The following is a 16,876-nucleotide window of genomic DNA, read 5'->3' as shown; positions in this document are numbered from 1 at the left end:
TTTCTCCACGTTTGTCCTTTGAATTTAGGAAGGCTACTGAATTGTTTGAGTTAATTTTATATCTAGCCACTTTGCTGAACTTGTTTATTAGCAGTAGGAGTTCTCTGGTAGAAGTTGTGAGGTTGCTTAATTATACTATATGTCATCTGCAAATAGTGATGTTTTTACTTCTTCTTTTCCAATTTGTATCCCTTTGATTTCCTTTTGCTGTCTAATTGCTCTGGCCAGAAATTCCAGTCCTATGTTGAATAGGTAGGGGGAGAGTGGGCATTATTGTCGAGTTCTTGATTTTAGTGGAATTGCATCAAGTTTCCCAAGGTTAAGTTTGATGTCGGCTGTTGGCTTACTGTATATTGCTTTTATTATGTTTAGGTATAGGCCTTGGATTCCTGTTCTTTCCAAGACTTTTCAGATGAAGGGGTGCTGAATTTTGTCAAATGCTTTCTCAGCATCTAGTGAAATAACCATGTGGTATTTTTCTTTGAGTTTTTTTATATGGTGGATTACATTGATGGATTTTCTTATAGTAAAACATCCCTGCATCCCAGGGATGAAGCCTACTTGATCATGGTCAATAATCATTTTGATGTGTTCTTGGATTCGGTTTGCAAGTATTTTGTTGAGTATTTTTGCATCAGTGTTCATAAGTGAGATTGGTCTGAGGTTCTCTTTCCTTGTAGGGTCTCTGTGTGGTTTAGGAACAAGGGTTATTGAAGCCTCTAAAAATGAGTTAGGTAGTGTTACATCGGATTCTATTTTGGAGAGTATTGGTATTATGTTGTCAATAAATGTCTGATAGAATTCTGCACTGAACCCATCTGGACCTGGGCTTTTTTTGGTTGGGAGTCTTTTGATGACTGCCTCTATTTCTTTAGGTGTTATGGGTTTTGATGGTGTTATTTTTTTGATGGTTTACCTGGTCCTGATTTAACTTTAGTATCTTGTATCTGTCTAGGAATTCATCCATTTCCTCCATATTTTCCAGATATTTTGAGTGTAGTCTTTTCTAGTAGGATCTGATGATTTCTTGAATTTCCTCAGTTTTAGTTGTTATTTTCCACTTTGCTTTCTGATTTTGTTAATTTGGACAGTCTCTCTATGCCCTCTAGTTAGTCTAGTTAAGGGTTTATCAATCTTGTTAATTTTCTCAAAGAACTTGGTTTTGTTGATTCTTTCGGTGGTTCTTTTTGTTTCTATTTGGTCTATTTTTGCTCTAAGATTGATTATTTCTTGCCATCTACTCCTCTTGTGTTTATCTGCTTCCTTTTGTTCTAGAGCTTCCAACTGTGCTTTTAAGTTGCTGATGTATGCTCTCTCCAGTTTCTTTTTGGAAGCACTCAGAGCTATGAGTTTTCCTCTCAGTACTGCTTTCATTGCATACCATAGGTTTAGGTATGTTGTGTTTTTGTTTTCATTGAATTCTGGAAAATCCTTAATTTTTTCTTTATTTCTTCTTTGACCATGCTATCATTTAATAGAGCATTGTTTAGTTTCCGTGTGTATATGGGCTTTTCGTTGTCTTTGTTGTTATTAAAGACCAACCTTAGACCATGGTGATCTGAAAGGATGCATGGGAGTATTTATTTATTTATTTTATTTTTTTATTTTTTTAAACAACTTTATTTTACAAAACAAAGATAAATGTACAGATTTTAAACATTTTTTGCTTAAAATTATACATTTTTTGTCAGTACCTTTTTTAAGATTTTAACATAATTTTTACAAAAAACTATATGAATATATTTTTAGTCAGTACTTGATTTTTTTCAAGGTTTGATTGTATGCCTTGAAAACTTAATAGTTACAATGAGATAAAGTACATGTAAAACAAAATGTAACATGGAAATAGTTAAAGTTTTCTTGTTTTGTAAATTTTTGTTTTGTTTTGTTTTGTTTTCTTTATTTCTTGGACTTCATACAGTCTGTGAGTTTTTTCTGGGGGAGTGCAAGCCTCTGGGGTTAGCATCCCACTATCAGTGACTGCATATTATATCTGTTCTTTTGTGACTGGGTTATCTCACTCAGGATGATATTCTCTAGATGCAGCCATTTTCTTAAGAATTTGGTTAAGTCATTGTTTCTGGTGGCTGAGTAGTATTCCATTGTGTATATGTACCACAATTTTTGTATCCATTCATCTTCTGAAGGACATCTGGGTTAATTCCAGCTTTTGGCTATTATAAATAGAGTCGCTATGAACATTGTGGTGCATATATCTTTGTTGTGTATTAAAGTGTCTCTGGGGTATATGCCCAGAAGTGGAATAGCTGGGTCTTCAGGTAGTACTATATCCAATTTTCTGAGGTATCGCCAGACAGTTTTCCAGAGTGGTTGTATTAGCTTGCAACCCCACCAACAGTGGAGAAGTGTTCCTCTTTCTCCACAGCCTTGCCAGCATCTGCTGTCATCTGAGTTTTGGATCTTGGCCAATCTGACTGGTGTGAGGTGGAATCTCAGACATTTATTGGGGATATAATACCAATACTTGCCAAACTATTCCAAAAGATAGAATCAGATGGAATATTACCCAACTCATTTTTTGAGGCTATAATAACGATCGTACCTAAACCACACAAAGACCCTACAAGGAAAGAGAACTTCAGACCAATGTCACTTATGAACATTAATGCAAAAATACTCAACAAAATCCTTGCAAACCGAATCCAAGAACACATCAAAACGATCATTCATCATGACCAAATAGGCTTCATCCCTGGGATGCAGGGATGGTTTAACATGAGGAAATCCATCAACGCAATCCACCATATAAACAAACTCAAAGACCAAAATCACATGGTCATCTCACTAGACGCTGAGAAAGCATTCGACAAAATCCAACACCCCTTCATGTTAAAAGTCCTGGAAAGAACAGGAATCCAAGGTCCATACTTAAACATAATAAAAGCAATATACAGCAAACCAACAGCCAACATCAAACTTAATGGCGAGAAACTTGAAGCAATCCCACTAAAATCAGGGACTCGACAAGGCTGCCCACTCTCCGCCTACCTATTCAACATAGTACTGGAAGTCCTGGCTGGAGCAATTAGACAGCAAAAGGAGATTAAGGGGATACAAATCGGAAAGGAAGAGATAAAAACATTACTCTTTGCCGATGACATGATAGTGTACTTGAGTGACCCCAAAAATTCCACCAGAGAACTCCTACAGCTGATAAACAAGTTCAGCAAAGTGGCTGGATACAAAATTAACTCAAACAAATCAGTAGTCTTCCTATACTCAAAGGACAAACATGTGGAGAAAGAAATTAGGGAAAAGGTACCCTTCACAATCGTAACAAAAACTATGAAATACCTTGGTGTGACTCTAACTAAGCAAGTAAAGGACCTGTATGACAAGAACTTCAAACCTCTAAAGAAAGAAATTGAGGAGGATCTCAGAAAATGGAAAGATCTCCCATGCTCATGGATTGGAAAAATCAACATCTTAAAAATGGCCATCCTACCAAAAGCAATCTACAGATTCAATGCAATCCCCATCAAAATTCCAACCCAGTTCTTCATGGAATTGGAAAGATCAATGTGCAATTTCATATGGAATAACAAAAGACCTAGAATAGCGAAATCCATCCTCAACAACAACAAAAAAAAAACATCTGCGGGAATCACTATCCCTGTCCTCAAGCTATATTACAAGGCACTTGTGCTGAAAACTGCATGGTACTGGTACAGAAATAGGCATGTGGATCAATGGAATAGAATAGAAGATCCTGAAATGAGCCCTCATGTATATGGTCACCTGATTTTTGACAAAGGAGCAGTAAACATTCAATGGAAAAATGACAGCCTATTCAACAAATGGTGCTGGTCCAACTGGCAGTCAGCATGCAAAAGAATGAAAATAGACCCTTTCTTATCTCCTTGTACAAAGCTCAAGTGCAAATGGATCAAAGATCTCCACATTAAACCAGATACACTGAAACTATTAGATGAGAAAGTAGGGAAAACCTTAGAACACATAGGCACAGGAGAAAATTTCCTGAACAAAACACCAATGGCTCAAGCTCTAAGGTCAAAGATTAACAAATGGGACTTAATGAGATTGCAAAGTTTCTGTAAGGTAAGGACATCGTCAAGAAAACAAAACGGCAACCAACAGAATGGGAAAAGATCTTTACCAACACCACATCAGATAGAGGCCTAATATCCAAGATGTACAAGGAACTCAAAAAGCTAGACACCAGAGAATCAAATAACCTTATAAAAAATGTGGTAGAGAGTTAAACAAAACTTTTTCAGTTGAGGAACAACGAATGGCCGAGAAACATCTGAGGACGTGCTCGACATCTTTAGCCATCAGCGAAATGCAAATCAAAACAACCCTGAGATTCCACCTCACACCAGTCAGATTGGCCAAGATCCAAAACTCAGATGACAGCAGATGCTGGCGAGGCTGTGGAGAAAGAAGAACACTTCTCCATTGTTGGTGGGGTTGGAAGCTAATACAACCACTCTGGGAAACTGTCTGGTGATACCTCAGAAAATTGGATATAGTACTACTTGAAGACCCAGCTATTCCACTTCTGGGCATATACCCCAGAGACACTTTAATACGCATGGGAGTACTTAAATCTTCTTATATCTATTGAGGCTCATTTTGTGTCCAATTCTGTGGTCAATGTTCGAGAAGGTGCCATGAGGTGCTGAGAAGAAGGTGTATTCTTTTGTTTTAGGATGATATTTTCTATAGATTTCTTTTAATTCCAGTTGATTTATAGTCTCTCCTAGTTTTATAGTGTCCTTGTTCAGTTTCTGTTTTTATGTTCTGTCCATTGGTGAGAGTGGGGTATTAAAGTTTCCCACTACTATTGTGTTGGGTAAAATGTATTTATTGAGCTTTAGTAGGGTTTCTTTTATGAATATCTGTGCTTTTGTATTTGGAACATATATGTTAATGATTGAGAGTTCCTCCTGACAGATTTCACCTTTAATGAGTAAAAAGTGTCCTTTCTTTTTTTTTTTTTTTTTATTGGAATACTTTTGGTTGAAAATCTACTTTATTCGATATTAGAATGGCCACTCCAGCTTGCTTCCTCAGGCCATTTGCTTGAAAGGTATTTTCCCATCCTTTTACTCTGAGATAGTGTCTTTCTTTGTCTCTGAGCTGAGTTTTCTGTATGCAAAAAATTGCTGGGGTTTGTTTTTGTATCCAGTCTGATAGCCTATGTCTTTTTATTGGGGAACTGAGTCCATTTATCTTAACAGATATCAAGGAACAGTAGTTGCTGTTTCCCACTATTTTTGCTTTTGGAGGTTTAATTGTGCCTGTATGTCTTTCTTTTTTGGTTTTCTTGCTTAGGAGTTTTCTTGTTTTTATTAGGATGTAGTTCCCCTCATTGTATTGGGCTTACCCCCTATATTTCTTTGTAGTGCTGGGTTTGTGGTCATATATTGTGTGAATTTAGTTTTGTCTTTGCATATCTTCCTCATGCCATCTATGGTGATTGTTAGTTTTGCTGGGTATAGTAGTTTTTGTTGGCACCTGTTTTCTCTTAGGGTCTGCTTGATGTCTGTCCAGGCTCTTCTAGCTTTCATAGTCTCTGTTGAGAAATCGGGTGTGATTCTGATTCGTCTGCCTTTATATGTTACATGACCTTTTTCCCTTATTGCTTTTAATATATATATATATATATATATATATATATATATATATATATATATATATATATATGTTTGCTTTGGGCATTTGATTTCTTTTCTGGTCCAATCTATTTGTTGTTTGGTAGGCTTGTTTTATGCTCATGGTCATCTCATTCTTAAGGGTAGGGAAGTTTTCTTCTATGATTTTGTTGAAGATATTCACTGTGCTTCTTAGTTGATATTCTTCGCCCTCTTCTAAATTCTATCATCCTTAGGTTTGGTCTTCTCATTTTGTCCTGGATCTCCTGGACATTTTGAGTTAGGAACTTTTTGGTTTTTGCATCTTCTCTGACTGTTTGGTCTACGTTTTCAATGTTGTCTTCGGCTCCCGAGATACTCTCTTCCATCTCTTGTAGTCTATTGGAAATGCTTGCGTCTGTGTCTCCTGATTTCTTTTTTTAGTTTTCTACTTCTAGGGTTGTCTCTTTTAGTGTTTTCTTTATTGTGTCCATTTCTGTTTTAAATTATTTCTTCCATTCCTTCATCTCTTTGGTTCTGTTTTCCTCTAGCTCTTTGAGTTCTTTGAGTGTTTTTCTTGTTTCCTCTTTAAAAATCTTCTAATTCTTTATGCTTTTCCTCCCATTCTTGTTTAAGGATCTCTATTATCTTGAGGTATAATTTTAGGTCTGTGTCTTCTTATTCTGGAGTGTTTGACATTCTCCTGTTTGCTGTGATGGGAGAGCTGTGTACTGGTATTGCCCGGTTGTCTTGGTTTCCCTGGGGTACGTTCTTTCCCTTTCCTCTTGCCATCTTGTTGTCAATCTTGTGTTCCTGGATCACCGCTGGATCACAGCTGGCTCACCTCTGGCTCACCGTTGACTCACTGCTGTTCCTGGTGACGGATGGTGTGAGTGTGCCTTCTGCAGTCAATGTTGTCTGGCTGGGAATAGCCCGATGCTGGGTTACTGGTTCCCTGAACCAAGCTGGGGCGTCGAGGGAGAACCGGGGGACCACGCTTTTTTGCACGCTCGGCAGAGATCTCTCTGCAGAGACCTCTCTGCACCCTGGCCATTCGGAATGCCTCCTTGCCAGTCCTGTGTCCTTGGATCACTGCTGGATGACCGCTGGCTCACCACTGTTCCTGGTGGCAGATGGTCTGAGTGCCAGATCTGTCCATTTTTTTGTGGAATTATATCATGTTTCCTTAAGATCACTAGTTAAATATTGTCTTTTTGTAGTTTGATGTTGTGATGATATATGATTTGACAGTGAAAAGGTAGGTGGAGAAAAGGTAAGAGAATGGAAGAGGAGCAGAGATTGGTGAGAGAAATCAAAATGGAGTTCGAGAAGGATGAGCTAGATGGTGGAATTAATTGACATTGTGTAGATATGAATATGTTTTAGGATTTCTATATGTCTTTCATCTCATATAGAAGGGCGGTTTATATCTTTTTTCATTGGACATAATCATATTGTGTAGAGGGTTTGTGTATTGAGAATTTAATATATAAAATAACCATGAAAAGCTACTGGGATTTGGAGTAATGTTTGTGATGGGTAGTGGGGTAAAGAAACACACTGGGGTGGTCATATGCACCAGGGACAGAAGCACCAGGGTGGTCAGAATGAACTGTCTGGGAAGGGAATCTTTTGGAGAGCGTAGCTTGTGGACCAAGTGACAGAGTCTGTGTGATTGACTCCACACTAGAGCAGCATCCTCTGGGTGAGACTGTGAAGGCCCTATAAAGGTATGTCATCCATTAAATATTTACTGCAACATCTCTTTTCTTCAACATCTGTCTGTATAATGTTGGCTGGTGAGGTAGTTCAGTGGTTGGGGGCTTGCTGTGCAAGCAATAGTAACATAGTTTTTATTCCAAAGACCCACCTAAAGGCCAGAATTGAAGGGTGCCAACCTGAAATGCCAGCAGTCAGGAGACAAAGACCAGAGATTCCAATGGAATGTTGGCTATCTAGATCAGGGTCACCAGAGAGCTCCTGGTCAGGGAAAGGCCTTGCCTCCATAAAGTGGAGAGTGATTGAAGAAGACACACAATGTGAATTTCAACAAGTAAATGAACAAACACGTGTTTGCAGAAATTCAACCTTGTGTATATTTGTGTAAAAGAAGAAAACCAAATAATTTCGCAGTTTACTCCTGTGGTGTTTTATTCCATTTCACTGGTCTGTGTCTGTTTTTATACTAGAAAGCTCTTTGTCACTATTTTTCTATAGAGCAGTTGGGATCAAATATTGCAATGCCTCCAACATTGTCCTCTTTTTCCCATTTTTGGCTCCTCAGGGTCTTTTCAAACTCCATATGAAATTTCTTTTTTTTAAAAACTGATTTTTATTGTATATACATAATTTACATTTCAAATGTTAACACCTCTCCCAGATTACCCTCCATATCCTATACCCCATTTCTCCTCTCTCTGTTTTTTTGAGGGTATCTACCCAACCACCCATCACCTTTTATTTCCCCACCTTAACATTCTCCTACACTGGGTCATCTAGCCTTTGTAGGACCAAGGGCTTCTCTTTCCATTAATGTCCAACAGGCTATCCTTTGTTACATCTGCAGCTGGAGCCATGGGTTCCTCCATGTGTACCCTTTGAATAGTGGTTTAATCCCTGGTATTTCTGGTTGGTTGGTATGGTTGATTTTATGGTTTGCAAACCTCCCTCCAACTTCTTTAATTCTTTCTCTAACTCCTCCATTAAGGACCACATTCACAGTTCTATGGATGGTGGTGAGCATCTGCCTCTGTATTTGTTATGCTTTGGCAGAGCTTCTCAGGCGACAGCTATATCAGGTCCCTGTCAGCATGCACTTCTTAGCATCAGCAATAGTGTCCGGGTTTGGTGGCTGTATATAGACTTGATCCCCAGGTAGTGCAGTCTCTGGATGGCCTTTTCTTCAGTCTCTGCTCAAAACTTTGTCTTCATTATTTCCACCTGAGAATAATTTTTTTATTACCCCTTCTAAGAAGGACAGAAATATCTACACTTTGGTCATCCTTCTTCTTGAGATTCATATGGTCTGTGAATTATATCTTGGGTAATCTGAGCTTTTTGGCTAATATCAGTGAGTACATACAGTGGTTTTTATTTTGTGTGTGTGTGTGTGTGTTTGATTGGGTCACCTCACGTAGGATAATATTTTCTAGATCCACCCATTTGCCTAATAATATGAACTCATTATTTTAAATAGCTGAGTAGTTCTCCATTTTGTAAATGTATCACAATTTCTGTATCCATTCCTCTGTTGAAGGACATCTTTTCAACTTCTGGCTATTATAAATAAGGCTGCTATGAATATAGCAGAGCATGTGTCCTTCTTATTTGTTGAAACATCTTTTGGGCATATGCCCAGAAGTGGTATAACTGGATCTTCAGGTAGTACTATGTCCAATTTTCTGAGGAACTACCAGAATGATTTCCAGAGTGGTTGTGCCAGTGTACAACCCCACCAACAATGGAGGAGTGTTCCTCCTTCTCTATATCCTCGCCAGCATCTGCTGTCACCTGGTTTTTTGATCTTTGCCATTCTGACTGGTGTGATGTGGAATCTTAGGGTTATTTTGATTTGCATTTCCTTAATGACTAAGGATGTTAAACATTTCTTTAGTTGCTTCTCAGCCATTTGGTATTTCTCAGTTGAGAATTCTTTGTTTAAATCTGTACCCCATATTAATAGGATTATTTGATAATCTGGAGTCTAAATTCTTGAGTTCTTCATATATTTTGGATATTAGCCGTCTATCAGATGTAGGATTGGTAAAGATCCTTTTCCAATCTGTTGCTTGCCATTTTATTCTTTTTACAGTGTCCTTAGCCTTACAGACTAAGGGAGAGTAGGCCCTGTGCCTTTACTGGGCTGCACAGTGGACTAACCTGGATGTACGGGTTTGGTTGAGTGAGCCCAGAAGACTTGATTGCAGGAGAACTGACCCTGCCTTCTGCAGATGGCATTGGGTGGCCTAAGGGGAGTAGTCCTTGAGAGCTTGCCATGAAGATGCACTCACCAGCTGAGCTACCATCCAGACTCAGATCCAGGGCTCTGACATGGCCCACCTCCAAGTCTGTGACATGAATAAATAGTTGGCACTTGTGAAAGGACCAGTCCTGCTTATCCAATACTGCAAGGTCTCCAATAAACAGGCAATAACAGGATAACCTGGAGGAGACCCAGTGATTATCCAATATTTATGGTGTCATAGAAGCCAGAGATCTGGAACCAGACTAATAACTCATTGTACTGAGCATGTGCAAGTGAAGATAGGTGGACCTAGGGATATACTGTGGGACACACTGTGTCATACTACAGCTTCCATGATGAGATGAAAATGAGAAAATCAGAACACATTGGATCACTGAGAAGTGAGTGGATGCACCCAATTTTACTAGGTAGTTCTGTAAAACCCCATAGGGGTATAAATAAACCAACAAATAAATACCTCTCACACAACATGGACAATGTAAATAAAAACAAACAAACAAACAAACCGAAAGCCCCCCCCCCCACAACCCTCGCCTCCATGAATTTTCTGTTTAAAAATAAAATCTAAAGTGTTTTCAAAATATTTTATGGTTGTTGTTTTAATGTGCAAAGAAAAGAGATGGTTATTGTCTTTATTTTTGTCTGTTACCAAACAGATTTTGAAGAGTAGAATTAGGGAGATGTACAATAGCTCAACTTCTTTATGCTAATGAATACTTATTTTTACTTAATAAAATATATTGTCACCCCTTTAATAAAGCTGGGTGTGTTAGTAAATAACTCTAATCCCAGCAATTGTGAGGCTAACATGAGAAATCTGAGGACAGACTGAGCTACAGGAGACCTGGACTCAAAATAAAAACCTTTAAGAAAAAATTAAAAATAAAAATGTATCCACTTACTATCAAAAGCCCAAATTTAAGGGAATCAGAATCAGGTTTAAAAGAAATGTTTTTCCTCTGAAATTTTTAAGTGCTCATTTGTGATTTTTCAATTGAGTAACTGTAGTTTTAATAATTAACAAAAATAAGCAAGAGTAGGCTATTCATCCAACTAGTGAGTTGACAGATGGACAAGTGTAATTCTTATTATACTAAACATAGGTGGTATACACATATTTCTATACCCAGTTACATAAAAGGCATATTAGAGAATGTCCCAAGTCAATGTCATCAACTAATATGCCAAAATAAAATTCATGAACCAAATTCATTTTTTCAATTTTATTGGATATTCTCTATATTTACATTTCAAATGTTATACCTTTCTCCTCCACTCCTCTCCCTCCTCCCCCTCAATTTGCATCCATGAAGGTGCTCCCTCTTCCAATCAACCTTTCCACCTCAGTGCCTTGGCTGGTTGATGATGTTGTTCTTCCCATGAGGTTGCAAATCTTTCAGCTCCTTCAGTTCTTTCCCTAGCTCTTTCTTTGGGATCCCCATGTTCAGTCTGACTGTTAGCTGCAAGCATCCTGATTTGTATCTATATGACTCTGGCAGAGTCTCTAAGGAAACATTCATATCTGGTCAGGAACCAAATTCTATGAGTGGAACTTGATGAGTTCAAATTGTTCTTGCTTTATTTGATGAATACCATTAGAACATATTTTCTATCATCAAATATGTTTATATTGTGCATCTACTATATGTAAAAACATATCTTAATTTCAGAAATCTATCTTAATTTTTGTTTGGTTACTTATTCCTCAGAAAAGATCTTTATATTTCTTCGTGTAAGAGCCATCTTCTCATCTTCCTGTTCAGTGCACTCCTCACTTCCTTGTTCCTCAAGGTGTAGATGAGTGGATTGAGAGCAGGAGTGACCACACTGTACATGATGGCAATGGTTCTGTCCTGATCCAGAGTGTTGCCCGAGGTGGAACGAATGTAGGTGAAGAGAACAGGAGCATAGAACAGAATAACAACCATGAAGTGAGAGGCACAAGTAGACAGTGCTTTGTGCAGCATGCTGCAAGAACGGGTCTTGAGGAAAAGATAGGTGATGATGTAGAAATAGGAGAGAAATATCAGAGAAAAAGAAACTGAGGCAATGGTACCTGTGACTGTATTGAGCAGCCAAAGGTTGAGCTCAGTGTTTCCACAGGCAAGATCCAGCAAAGGCTTAATATCACAGAAGAAATGATGAACATGATTAGGACCACAGAAGCTCAAACGAGATGTCATTACAGAATGAAGCAAAGCATGCAAGAAGCCCAATATCCAGATAGTAACAGTCATGTGAACACAGAGATGGCGATTCATGATGACAGAATAGTGGAGAGGTTTGCAGATAGCCACAAAGCGGTCAAATGCCATCACTGCCAGCAGCATGGTCTCAGTGCTACCCAGGAAGTGGAAGAAATAAAGCTGAGTTATGCATCCCAAGAAGGAAATTGCTTTGCTTGTAGAGAGGAGGTTTTCCAACATCTTTGGCACTGTTACTGTGGAGTAGGAGATATCTAGACATGCTAGGTTTCCCAGGAAGAAGTACATAGGTGAGTGTAGTCTGGGGTCCAAGATGATGATAATCAGAATGGCCCCATTCCCAGTTATATTGACAAAGTAGATGGTGAAAAAAATAGCAAAGAGAAAAGGCTGTGGTTCTTGTAAGTCTGTCACTCCCAAGAGGACAAACTCTGTGACAGAAGTTTGATTTAACATCACCTAAAAGATACAGAACATTGTTTGTAGAACACAACCAGAAACTAGGCTAATCAGTCTTTCCAGATTAGAATTTTCTTGCTTAGACATGAGGAGGAGGAGGAAGAAGAGGAGGAAGAAGAGGAGGGAAAAGAGGAGGGAGAGGAGGAGGAAGAAGAGGAGGAAGAAGAGGAGGAAGAAGAGGAGGAAGAAGAGGAGGAAGAAGAGAAGGATGCCAAGGAAGAAAAATAAATACTTTGTGTAAGCCAGCCCCAGATCCTGTGTAGTATTTTGTTGTTCAGATCTTGAATAGCTATGATTTCTGACTTAAGTGTGTTTAAAATTTAGATTCTTCATTAACATTTTTATTCTCTGAGAGTTTTGTGTCAGTTTATTCACACACCATGTTCTCTGCCTATAAACTTTTACATCTAAATAAAAATTTTATTTATCTCTGAGTCAGCTCTGTGATATGTTGCTTTTTAAATATTTTTATATATTATTCTTCTTTAGCTGGTGAGTGTAGATATCAAATGAGAATAAATTTAAGAATAAAATAATTTTATTATAAAGTCTCTGAAAAAGTAGAAATGCCCTAAAATAGCAGTAGTCACTTGTTTTAGATTATTAATGCTGAAAATATTATTTTATTTACCTTGTGTGGTCCCACATGCCCAGTAAAGTCAAGGGGCCTATTTAATGGAAAGGCAGAGGGAACCCAAAACCACATACCCTTTGTAATTTTGAGGTATTGTGAAAAATCTCATTCATTTGATTATTGTTTTACCTTTTCTCAAATAAAAAATCAAGTGACATCTTCAATGAAAAATGTACATAGCTCTTGTTTACTTGTGGTCAGACTTTTCCTTGAGATCCTTAAATACTAGAGTACCTTCTGTGAGCTCATGTTTCTTCTTTGTTTCACCAGAAACTGTCTTGTTAAGGATCCAAGCCTTTGGTCTCTAGAAATCTTACTTTTGTCTTATGACGTATTTTAAATCATTTCATTTTGGCAGAAATAAGTCCACCCTTAAGCTCTGTAGGTGTGTTTTGAGTTGAACTCACCTTTACCACAGTTTCTCTAGCAGATCCCTGGCTGTTGTTGTATCATGCTGAAGTAGACTGTCTTTCTGCCTCATCCCAACTCTCTTCAAAGTTGCCACAGATTGCCATCTTTCCTTGATTATTTTTATCTAATCTTACAATTCATAATAAGAAACTTTGCCTTCCAGTAAGGAAATACATTCATCTACCTTTTTTGTTTCTAAATTGACCTAAAACATTTGATTCAGTGAATGATTAAACTCTTTATGAATTATAAATTATGAATTATAAATGAGTTCATTATATATCAAGACTTAAAACTAAATTTGTACTGATTACTGCTATAAAAACTTGTTTTGGAATTTTCTCAAGGAACTGTACTACCTTTGGCTGTACTGCCCTTGTCAGAGAAGCCTCCTCTCTGCTCCTTTTTGTTAAATAAATGGCCTGTGTAGCCTTTACATCTTAGAAAAGACAAGTCAGGACAGATGAGACACTTGACGACTTGAGACACCTGGGTAAAAAGTAAGAACTGAAAGAAATTCTGAAAAGACTGATGTACATAGTAATTTCCTGAAAAAACAAATAGTTGGAGTTGGGAAAAATTTAATTTGACATGACCAGATTGAAACTAAGGAGTCTTCTAGAGCCCATGCACTTTTGACTTTACCATGGAGATGAGATTTTAGGATTAACATCTACTCCACCTCCTGAAAAGGCCATCTTCCTACAGAGTAACTTTCTTTGATATCTAGGCATAGTATATTTAAAATCCTCATTACTATGTTTTAAAAATGCTAATAATCTCCTAAACACTGTAATTTTAGTTTTTCTGATCCATAAAATAGAATTACATAAAGAAAATATTTAAAAAACCAAAAAACCCCCAAATAAATGAATTAAACAAGAGACCAACTTTTCCTGAATTTTAGAGAATTTTTTTATTTTGCCACATTTCTCTCTGTGACATAATTTCTTTCACCACTGTTTCAAAATTTATAGATTACAGATTTTCCTTGGATGATGCCTAAAGACCCAGGCATGTTGAATTGAGAATAAGACATGATGGTAAAAAAATGTGGGAAGAAAGTGTTTTGTATGAACATAAATAGGGAATTTGTCCATTATAACATGGGAAACTAGCTCTTAAACCTAAACAGTTGCTCTAATGCCAGCAAGAGACAGATCACAATGCAGAAAGTATGGGCAACTTTCCAGTCTGCCCCTGGTTTTATTTTCTTACCTGACCAGACAGGTAAAAGGTATTTTCAGGGTTCTGCTTCTCTGTTTTTAAATAATAGAAAATATATGAGGCAGTAGTTCAGCGATCAGTCTACCAGGATGAGTTATTTGTACTGAATCCAGAGGGATATATATATATATATATATATTATTTGTCTTTGGAAAATTCTTTCTCACCTTCTGAAAAATCTCTTGGCTCTAAAAATCATGAAACTCTAAAAGTACAGGTCCTGAGAGAGCTTGTCCCATGATGCTAATAATCATTCTAAGAGTAAGCAAGGAACTGGCTTATGAAGTCACCTCTTTTCTGTTGTGCTTTGTAATGTATAATTATGATTAATTCTTAATAGAAAAGAAAGGGCAGGTCAACTCTCCATGGCCTAATAAGTTTTCTTAGCAAAACTTCCCTTCATTTGTTCAGATGGAGGTGGGACTTCACTATCTGTTCCTGACGAATCTCCGGGGAAAATACCCTAAAATTTAAAGTGGTAGGAAAGTTGGAGATTAAAATTAACCAATTGTTAATGTCACATTGAGAGTACAGTATGGAAAATTGTCAACCATTTATCACAAAGCAACAGCACTGAATTGTTCTAGGTATCATGATGGTACTGTTCAACATTTGCTCCTTCCCAAAAGATTGATCCCAAGTATCATTTTCTTTTAATGTCTTTAATAATCTATATATTAACTGATTGATCATCGACAGGAAAGGTCATATATTTTTAATATGTTTGTTATGGAGCATCATTGATTTTTTAAAAAGTACAACTGGTCAGAAGATCAATGTCATTGAGATCTAAGTATTTGGGAAAACATTTTCCCCAAAATAAATGAAGTCCTCAAACTAAGTCCTTGCTTACAAGTATAGTACTCAGTTGGGTCCACTTAAGAACCTGGGTGTGGCTGCTAACAGTGCAGTACTGGGGAATAGGTAAAAACAAGAACCTCTCTAGGGCTTGCTGATTGTCAGCCTATGGTTATGGGGATGGGGGAACTTAATGTTCAGAGAGACATTCTGTCTGAAGGGAATAAAAGAAAGTGATAGAGTATGCACACACACACACACACACACACACACACACACACACACACACACACACACATCTAAGTTAGGGTAGGATTGGTATGATGAAACCCCATGTCCAAAAACAATAGTGATGGAAAGGGCTTATTTTAATCACAATTTCTATTAGTCATCATCAGAAGCAGTGAGGGCAGAAATCCAAGCAAGGTGAACCTGCTAGATTTTCCAGTATTGTTGAGTATAGGCATTTTCAGTAGGATATGATGATTTTTTTTTTGTATTTCTTCAGTTTCTGTTGTAATGTCTCCCTTTTCAATTCTGGTTTATTGATTTGGATACTCTTATTGTGTCCTCTGGTTAGTCTGGCTGTATGTTTATCTATCTTTTTGTATTCTTAAAGAACCAGTTCCTAGTTTTGTTGTTTCTTTGTATGGTTCTTTTTGTTTTTACTTGGTTGATTTCAGCCCTGAGTTTGATTATTTTTTGTCATGTACTCTTCTTGGGTGTATTTGTGCCTTTTTGTTCTAGAGATTTTAGGTGTGCTGTCAAGCTGCTAGTGTATGCTCTCTAATTTCTTTTTGGAGGCACTCAGAGCTATGAGTTTTCCTCTTAGCACTGCTTTAATGGTATCCTGTAAGTTTGGTTACGTAGTGCCTTCACTTTTATTGAATTCTAAAACATCTTTCTTTTTTTTTTCTTTATTTCTTCCTTGACACAAGTTATCATTGAGTAGAGCATTATTTAGCTTCCAAGTGTATGTGGGCTTTCTGTTGTTTTTGTTGTTATTGAAGACCAGCCTTAGCCATGGTGATCGATAGGATGCATGGGACTATTATTATCTGTTGTGGCCTGTTTTGTGACCAATTATATGGTCAGTTTTGGAGAAGGTACTATGAAGTGCTGAGAAAAAGATATATTCTTTTGTTTTACTATGAAGCGTTTGTATAGATACTTGTCAAATCTACTTGGTTCATAACTTCTGCTAGTTAATTGGTGTCTCTTTTTAATTTCTGTTTTCATGATTTTTCCATTGATATTAGTGGACATACAAGACACAGAGAATGTCCCAAGTCAATGTTATCAACTAATATGCCCAAATCAAATTCACAAAACAAATTTTACAATTAGAACATGGCAAGTTCAAGTTCCCATTGCTTTAGTTGTTTAACAATATTAGAACATAGTATCTATCATCCAATTTCTTCATAATATAATAATAATAAAATAATGTGTGCATCTCTTATGTATAAGAACATATCTTAGTTTAAGAAATATATCTTGATATTTTATTGTTTGGTTGTTTATACCTCAGAAAAGTTCT

At 37.2% G+C, this 16,876-nt stretch overlaps 1 protein-coding gene across 1 annotated transcript; it reads right to left on the bottom strand.

Moving 5' to 3' along the window:
• Positions 1-11,321: 11,321 nt before the first annotated feature.
• LOC308436925 (olfactory receptor 12D1-like) lies at positions 11,322-12,263 on the bottom strand (the record flags this gene model as incomplete). Its single annotated transcript, XM_080937935.1, has 1 exon — positions 11,322-12,263. The coding sequence occupies one exon, from the start codon at positions 12,261-12,263 to the stop codon at positions 11,322-11,324; it is 942 nt and encodes a 313-aa protein (XP_080794061.1).
• Positions 12,264-16,876: the final 4,613 nt, after the last annotated feature.

The sequence above is a fragment of the Micromys minutus genome (assembly GCF_963924665.1).
Source record: "Micromys minutus genome assembly, chromosome: 25".
Classification (NCBI taxonomy): domain Eukaryota; kingdom Metazoa; phylum Chordata; class Mammalia; order Rodentia; family Muridae; genus Micromys; species Micromys minutus.
The sequence above is the reverse complement of the archived record's forward strand: the minus strand, read 5'-3'. Positions and strand labels throughout refer to the sequence as shown.